General features: G+C 37.4%; 1 protein-coding gene across 1 annotated transcript in view; it reads left to right on the forward strand.

The window, feature by feature from the left end:
- Positions 1-9,568, forward strand: part of LOC107746189 (neuron navigator 2-like) — a 220,775-nt gene that overhangs the window by 135,480 nt on the left and 75,727 nt on the right. Inside the window, 1 exon segment of the mRNA XM_016560341.1 lies at positions 1,701-1,753. Coding sequence (XP_016415827.1) covers positions 1,701-1,753 — 53 coding nt within the window.

Below are 9,568 nucleotides of genomic sequence, written 5' to 3' on the forward strand. Positions count from 1 at the left end.
GTGCAGTCATTCGTGTAGAGAGAGAAGAGCAGTGGGGAGAGAACACAACCCTGAGGGGCGCCAGTGCTGATGGCGATAGTCCTGGATGTGAGTTTGCCCAGCCTCACTAGCTGCTGCCTGTCTGTTAGAAAGCTGGTGATCCACTGACAGATGAAGGTGGGCACAGAGAGCTGTGTCAGTTTGTCGGAGAGAAGGTCAGGCATGATGGTATTGAAGGCCGAACTGAAGTCCACAAATAGGATCCTTGCGTAATTCCCAGGTCTGTCGAGGTTTTGCAGGATGTAATGCAGTCCCATGTTGACTGCATCGTCCCCAGACCTGTTGTAAGCATCCTCTTTGGCATGACGAAGCTGTTTGAGTTTCCCAGGAAACCACGGTTTATCATTATTGTATGATAAGAATGTCCTGGTGGGGATGCACATATCCTCACAGAAATTGATATATGAAGTTACAGTCTCTGTGAGCTCGTCCAGATCGGTGGCAGCAGCTTCAAAAACACTCCAATCAGTGAGGTCGAAACAGGCTTGTAAATCCCGCTCTGCTTCATTAGTCCATCTTTTAACAGTCCTTAAAACAGGTTTAGCTGATTTCAGTTTCTGCCTGTAGGTTGGTATAAGATGAACCAAACAGTGATCAGAGAGCCCCAAAGCTGCTCGTGGGACAAAGTGATATGCATCCTTTATTGTAGTGTAACAGTGATCCAGTATATTACTGTCTCTGGCAGATGAAGCGCGTTATCCGGAATGGCTTCACTCAGCCAGGTTTCAGTGAAGCGCAGTGCAGCAGAGTTTGAAAAGTCCTTGTTGGTCAGGGGGAGGAGAAGAAGTTCATCTGTTTTGTTAAGAAGGGAATGGACATTCACGAGATGAATGCTTGGGAGCGCAGTTCGAAAGCCGCGCTTGCGGAGCTTAACCAGGGCGCCGGCGCGTTTCCCTCTTCTGTGTCTACACGCACGTTTGAACAACAGCTGTTGGAGTTCGTCTCTGGTAAAATTATAGAAGAAGAATGACAAAACACAGAACAAACAAACAAAAACATCAGAAGAATTGCGGAGCTCAGCGTCGTGGCTGCCATTTGCGGCGCCATCTCGATGTATTTGTGAGATAAAAGATTGCCATTACCTTTTTTATTTTTTTAATACGGAAACGGGCTTCCATATGAAAATAACATTATAAAATAATAATTAAATCACAAATTATTTAGAAGACATGGCCACCCAGATGGTTCTCCGGTAGTCCGAGAGCCCCTCTGTTGAGACAGCCCGTCTCAGGTGTGTCTGTCCTCCATGCTTACTCACCTGACATCTTACACATTCCTGACACATTTTCCCCACAGAGCAGGAGGTAAAGTGATTCCTGCAGGCATGTAGCTGTCATTGGAGGCATGCGTGCAGTTGTCAGCTGTGAGTGAACGGCCCTGTTTCAGCTGCCGTGGGGTGGGGGCTGGGGACGGGCCCGCCGGGATGCAGGGTGGAGAGCAGACACCCTCAGGAAAGCCCCAGTCGCATCCCAGCAGGCTCTGCCACACAGTTGCTCAAACTTGATCTAGTTTCCACATTAGGGGTCAAAAATCTGTCCGGCACAGACGCAGAAAGGACATACTGCACTTGAGGCTTACAATTAATGAAATATGTCACTTATTTTCTTCTTTTTTTTAGCAATTAATTTGTCTGTATTTCTCTCTCTTTTTGGAAACCACAGCAAATGAGAAGATTGAGGACATTAATGGATGCCCCAAGAGTCGTTCTCAGATGGTAAGACCTTTTATTGCCTTCTGGTTGTGTTTTTTACTGCCAGTGTATTTTTATAATGCCTTTAATGCACATTTGTTCATTAAAATATATTGTTAGATCTGTCCAGGTAAACATTAGGTACTAATATGTACTTTTAAAGTTCTTGTATGTACCTTTAAGATATTAATATGTACCATTTAGGAGTAAATAAGGTACAAAGATGAACCTTTTAGCTTTTTTACCTTAGGATACCACCCCAGTGACTGCTTTGTACCTTTTTTTTCGAAGAGTGTAATACAGTAGATTCTCGCTGATGTTGCCAGCAGGCTTATGGATATGCACTTTAATACTGTTATTTTTGCTTCTCTTGCAGTCTCTCTTTATAAACATCTGGTTTAAGGGGGTAGTTTGGCTGAAACTTTAAAAAACTCTCAAAACCATCAGTAAATGTGTAGGTTTGGAGGAAGCACAAGCCAGATTACAGACATAAAGAGCTATTTTAGCCAAGCCAAAACTAAGCAAAACAAACCCTAGAAGTCTGAGTATCGCTGACGGTCGTATCACACATGAACCAGGGGCAGCGGTTGGTTTTGACTTGTCTCGATTACAAAGGCGGCTGTAAAGCCTGATTGGACGCAACAAAGGGATCATTTTCAAAGGGCTTGAGGTCTATACGTGCGTTTTGTTGTTATTGGAGGTTCTGATTGTAATGGTGGTCCGTTGAGGCATTGCTCTTGTTTTGACAGTGATGAAACCCAGCGGAAAGCAGCGTATGTTGGGTTTGGAGGCTGGTGTGTTGCATTCTTTGGCCAACTAGCTTTAGAAGAAAGATAATGCTGCTGTAGTTGGTAAGGATGGGAATCCTGAGGAATTTAAAGATTCTGGTTCTGATTCCAATTAATGATTCATATTTCTTGACAGTTCAAATATGGATTCTTTTAAAGAAATGAAATGTTTGGAAAAATAAACATGATGTATTCATTTTTAGAGTTTACGAACAAATATAAACTGCCGTTCACAAGTTTGAGGTCGGTAAGATTTTTAAATGTTTTTGAAAGAAGCCTTTTATACCAACCAAGGCTACGCTTATTAAAATCGAAAATACAGTAAAAACAGTAATATTGCAAAATATTATTACAATTTAAAATAACGCTTTTCCCTTTTAATATATTTAGTATATTACTAGGGATGTAACGATTCACTCAACTCACGATTCGATTCGATTCACGGTTTTGATTTCACAATTCGATTCGATTCACGATTTGTTTTGTTTTTTAACAAAATGAGATTTAAGACAAATTATAAATTAAATGTGTCCTTTTATTATTGCTTGGACAAAATGCTGCACATTTCTTTGTGAAATTGAAACTAGATGCAAGATGAAAAGAAAAAATACCATCTAAACTTTTCTAAAGACAGTAAGTTCCCCTCAGACATACATTTATATAAACTCCTACACCTAAATGAATCGCGATTTGTTTAGCATCTCAACCGATTTGAATCGTCACATATTTGAATCGATTTTCAACCGGCTCGCGGTTAATCGTTACATCCCTATATATTACATCTATTTTAATAAATGGAAATCATTCCTGTGATAGCAAAGCTGAATTTCAGAAATCATTCTTATATGCTGATTTGATTCTCAAGAATCATTTATTTTTATTATCAATATTGCTTAATATTTTTTGAACCCGTGATAGAAGTTATTTATTTATTTACCAACCAGAATAGAAAACTTGTGTAACATTATAAATGTATTCACTGTTGCTTTTAATTAAAGTATAAATTGTATTAAAAGTAATAATTTCTATCCCAAACAAGCAAACAAATAAACAAATATACATAATATTTTTGTAAAAGGAGTGTTTACACAGATTTTTGTAATGAGATTTCTCATGCTTTTTAGATGTGGCATCCCATAACTATATATTAAATAACAATACTAAACAAACAAAAAATATTGTAACATATTTAATTAATTTATTAGTTGATCTTTTATTAAAAAATAATGCCACTGATTACAATTGCATAATGTGTATCTTTAATCACATAATAAAGTAATGACTTGCGGTTCAATAAGTGAGTTAGAACAATTCAGTAAGCACTCTGATTCAAGTGTTTTGATTCACAATAACCAACTCATAAGAGTCATTCATTCAGGAATTGGGCTTCATTGGTCTCACTGCATGTTTTGGATTCACTAAAATGAACTGACTCACAAGAGTCATTCATTTAGCATTTAGACTCTGTGAATGAAACTGAATAGTCATTAGGGCCTTTCGCACCGCTTTAGTTCCAGAACTAAATGTACAGTACTAAAGTACTGGGACGATTTTGCGCGAACTATTTCCCAGTACCATTTAAAGGGTTGCATTCGCACCGACAGTGTGTACTAAGAAGTGATGTAAGCCGGTCGACAGCGTCGTCATTTGTGCGCGGCGTTCAACAACAGAAACAAAGAACAGCAACATTAACAACAAGAGGATGGAGGACGCTGTGAGCTGTGTTTTTGTTGTGTCTCGCGGGTTTCACAATAATGGACATGGAAAGTCGACGTATACGTAAAGCAATTGAAAGAACGGAAAGGAGGACTAAGAATCTCCAACGACAACTGGCAGTGCTATATTTACTACAAGTGCCTGCACTTCAGCGTCCGTGCATCTATCGCTGTTCTCCATACTTGCGAAATAAGTTGACACAATGTTTACAGTATGTTTACACGGCGTTTTAAATCATGGCGGGTGAGGGGATTTTCATACGCGTTTGGCCCATCAATGTCTACTTACGTCACGCTTTATACCAGTTGTGCTGGTTAGACCCTGCTCCGGAGTGGGAGCTAATTTGGTTCTCGAAAAAGGCAGTCCAGTACTAAAATCGCACCCAGTTCCGGCGGTGCGAAAACAGCAAAAATGGGTAGTTCCACAATTAGTTCTGGTACTATGAAAAGGTTCCCGCAGTGCGAAAGGCCCTATAGGGCATTAATAGAACCAAATATTGTGAAGATAATTTAATCCTGATACTTTTATTTTTTTAAAATGTATCTGTTCAAATGAAGGACCTGTTCTCGTTTCCCAGCCCAACCTTTGCTTCGACCAGCTTCACAAAGAAAGTTTTGCTGGTCTTCTCAGATGTGAGATGTAGATTAGGGTTTGGGGCTAAGTTGAGTGGCCAACCGCAGGAGCTGATCTCTCTTACCCCTCTCTCTCATTGCTATCTCTCACTGACTTCCTCTTTCTCTGGCTCCATCAATTAGCTCCGTCCCCTTAGCAGAAAATTGCACCGTAATTTACTACTTCTAGACACACACTGTCTTTGTGTTCCCATTTTCTTTCTCTTCTTCTTTTCATCGCTTACAGTTTTATCTCGTTCTGTAGCTGCGTGAATGCTCAGGTCTTTTGAATTCGTTCTTCTTCTATAACTCAGCCAGTGGTGACTGTACGAGTGCATGCATAAATCCACATGTAATTGTATATCTCAGCAGGCATTCTGTATTTATGCAGTTTCCCTGTATGTGAGTCACTCTAAAGCTGTTTAAATTCCGTATTTGTTTGTGCGTGTGTGTCTTTAGCTAGGAAGCAAAGCACTGCTGGAAGCAGGTGCAAGCAAAGCCATTATGCAAATATCATCATTGTGTGTTTTTATCAAGAGCAGGAATTGCACATCACTTTGTGAATGGGCCGCTAGCAACAGCTTACGCTGGACATACAAGCTCTTGTGTTGATTAGCATAAAAATCCACTGGGCAGAGTAATATCACTGCGACTGCTAATTGCTGACATGATACTTAACCTCAGCATTCAGATATTTAAATATGTAAACACTTTAGGCTAGTCAATGGAGGGGTTTTGGCTCATATTGTAAAACCGATGAGTAGAATTTGAATGCGTTTGTCACAATAGCTTTGGAGGATCATAATATCGATGCAGCATGAAGCATATGCTAACTTTTATGGAATAGTTTTGAGTGTTCAGAATGAAATGCGGTACACAGCCCATTTGCATCATATTTTCAGGAGAAACATGGAATTAAACTGTCAAAAAATAAAGAATGGGCATTACATAAGAGGCTTGATAAAGCTGACCAGAAAAGAAAGTGGTGGAGCAATTCATTACAGTTTGATTAAAATGACAAACAATTAAAAAATAATAATAACATACACTTGAGTCATGCAAAAAAAATAGCAACATACAATGAGTCATGCAGGAAGATATATGTTTTTAATTATTGTTTTTGAAAGATGTCTCTTATGCTCACCCAGACTGCATTTATTTCATAAAAGATATGGTAAAAATTATTTAGTTTTTTTTATTTAAAACAACTGTTTTCTATATCAATATATTTTGAAATGTAATTTATGCCTGTGAGTGCAAAGCTGAATTTTCAGCATCATTACTGCAGTCTTCAGGATCACATGATTTGGTGCTAAAAATCATATCTTGAAACAGTTGTGCTGCTTTTTTGGTCTTTTTTTTCAGGATTATTTGATAAATAGAAAATGTGTTTGCTTTTATTAATTTACATTTTTTGGTCAAACCAATATATTTTTGGGTTCTTAACAAAATATAAATAAATGGCAAAAAAAAAAAGTGTGATATTTTTGTGTTAAACACACATCGCTGTACTGTCAATATCAACTGCTTAAACCTTTCCTAAATAAATGTGGAGTGTTATTCTATTGAAACAATATATGTGTTACCCCTGGATATTGTGTGTTCATGTGATAGCTATTTCAGCAGTCTGGGACAGCATCAGATTCTCTCATTCACCTTTGGGACTGTTTTTACACCTGCTCGTTCCTTCTGATCCCTCTCAGATCATCTCCTCCTCCCCTTTAACCCACCAGCAGTTCGGACAAAGCAAAGCACAAGATTGCAGCATTTATGTCATTGGCTGTTGACACAGGGCTGCTAAAACACACAGGAAATCTCAGTGTTGTAACTCTAGTGGTGCGTATTGACACAAAGATGGTTGATTCAGCTGAGTCATTCTCTGGTCACATGTCTGGTGGAAGTTAGCGAAGCAGTTAACATCACTTAGAGCAGCTTAAAGTCATTTACTCTCTCACAAAAGATCATAATCCTAATCATTGCAGGGATCATATTGACAGGATGTTTGCCTGTCTTTGTTTTTCACCTATAGTTAGTTAATATGTTCTTTTCATGGTTTCCCAGAAAGCTAATAGTTACAATATACAGCATTAAAAACGTTCCTGAATACTCTTGTCTTTTGTTTGGTTAGTTAAGGGGAAAAATTAAAAGGAGAATGATTGGCATGTTAATCTAATTTGGTTGTCTGTCAATCATCATGGGAGGGTTTTTGTGTGTGGTTTGTGCTCAGGATGGGGAAGGAATCAAAACATGGTCCACATACTTATAGAGGCATCCATCACTGCCTGTGTTTTCCTCCTCTTCTTTTAAACGCTCGTTGTTCTTGAATTTCTTTGCTGTAATTTGAATGAGGCCTGGAGTAGATAAGTGATGAAAGTCACGTTGGGACGAGATTCATTGTTTTTGTTGAGTTGAGCAATAATGTTTTATATATATATAATACATTTAGGTAAGGTAATAATCAGTAATGGCTGCTGAAAATCCAACTTTGCAGTCACAGGAATAAATTACATTTAAAAATGTTTAAATATATTCCAATAATAATTGTTATATTTCACAATATTTCTGTGTTTTTTTTTGTTTTTTACCATGTTTTTGATTATAAATGCAGCCTTGGTGAGCAAGAGAATTTTCAAAAAGAGTAAAAAATATTACCCACTCCCACAAACATTTGAACAGTATTGTATGCATGAATAAAAAATATTTATTTCATATGAAGTTACATGACACTATGATAAAATGTATTTCTGCACAGGACACATATTAAAGTTGCTTTATTTTTTGTCATATCATGAAACAATCACGTTACGCATTCCATCAGTTGGTTTGACCTAGAAAAACACATTTCAAGTGCATTAAAGTAAAAAAAAAAAAAGCTGAGATATAATCATTTAAATGTAGGGTGACATTTTCATTTTTAAAATTTTTTTTTTTTTATTGCATAAAACTCAAAATGTGCTTCTGGGTCATAGCAACTCTAATGATGTTTTTTTAAAATTTTCTTGGTTCTTTGTTTCCCAATACAAGAGTTCATTGTATGAAGACATACAGTAACATTCAGAACCCAAAACTTCGCTTGTGAGAAAGAAGTGCATTTATTGATGCTAAGTTTGGCACAAATTTCTGACATTAGACATTGAATACAAGAGGCTAAAGTTTATTGAGCAAAATCATTTTAATCTGATCTTTAGACTTTGAGTAGTGCAAATCTGAATTGAATTGAAAATGATCATAGAATAACTAAATTATGATTGTTATTAAGGTAAAAACACGCTTACATGAATAAGTGGACCTTGGAGAAAAAAATGAATAAGCCTGATAAGACCCTGTTCTACAGTAATTCTATTGATATGCATGTGTCTCTTTTTTCATACAGCGTTTCATGTCAGTACATAAACTGCTTCTTGTCACATGACCAACTCACCTGTCAATCATCACCTTTAAATACATGCATTCTCTCTCTCTCCTCAACTCTAACCCACTGTCACATAAACACACTTACACACAAGGAGGAGTTTATTAGGGAACCAGTGGTGATGAAAAATATAATGACAGAGAGGGAAAAAACTACCAGAGGGAGAGATGGAGACAGATAATGAGAGAGACTGTATGTGTGAGGAGTCTCATATAGAAGGAATGTATCTGGTATATGTCCACATGTGTGCATATAAGCTTGAGACTGACAATAGTTGTGTGTGTGTGAAGCTGTTTGTTTAGCAGGCTGTCCCTGTCTTAAACACGATTGTAGTCGCTGAGGAGCAGATACACTCTTACAGTCTCTCACAGGTAACAAGCAGCGAGCTGAGATACAAATGAAGCGCTCTTGTTTCAGGTACGGGCCTCTTGTTGCTTTAAGGGCTTCCTTAATTCATTTTTGACATAGGATGTGCATGGAAGAGGGAGTAAGAACTTAAAATGCTTTTATATTGTTATTTCTGATAGAAACGTTCAAGTGTTGTACAAACTGTGACAAACATACAGCCGCGTTACCGCGTATAGTCTGTAAATGGAAAGTAAATATGATTTTAAATAAATTCAACATTTTGTTTAACTTCTTTGTGTCTTATTGCTTTCAGTATTATAGAAAGAATACTTACATGTTCATAAAGTTTTCAAAAACATTTTGCGGGAGTATTTCAGACCGTACGTGTTCATGTAACTTAAAAGTTGTAAATATATTTGGAAAAAGCTTTAACATTGAGCTCAGATATGCATTTTGTCATTATTATTGTGCTTTAGTGATAGAATCATATATATTAGATTATATCTGGTCATTTTGATCCTTTTGTCAATTTGCTTCCTTTATCCAAAATATGTGCCAATATTTGTTGCTTGTTAGTAGGGGTGCTCTGATCAGGATTTTTGAGGCCGATCGCCGATCACAGAAAGCAGTATCTGCCGATACCGATCACCGATACCGATCTTTTTAAAGCCTTCTTTTTATCATTTATAACTATTTATATTGATACTCCAATCAGGATTTTTAGACATTTATTCAGGGCCTGAATTTCATTTTTGAAAATGGGGGGAATTCCCCTCTTAGGTGACTCTTGTGAGAGGGGAAGCATTGCTTTAATAATGAACTTTGTTTGCCTACCTCCATGAGTGCCATCTATTATTGCCTTGTTTATCTAAAAGTGCTCTTTCCCTTTAACCTAGCCAAAAAGCCATATGTTGACTGTGAAACACAGTAGACTTTAATAATATGCATTTATGGTGTAATTACA

This window comes from Sinocyclocheilus rhinocerous, unplaced genomic scaffold, assembly GCF_001515625.1.
Source record: "Sinocyclocheilus rhinocerous isolate Xijiao unplaced genomic scaffold, SAMN03320098_v1.1 scaffold1002, whole genome shotgun sequence".
In the NCBI taxonomy this organism is placed as follows: Eukaryota; Metazoa; Chordata; class Actinopteri; order Cypriniformes; family Cyprinidae; genus Sinocyclocheilus; species Sinocyclocheilus rhinocerous.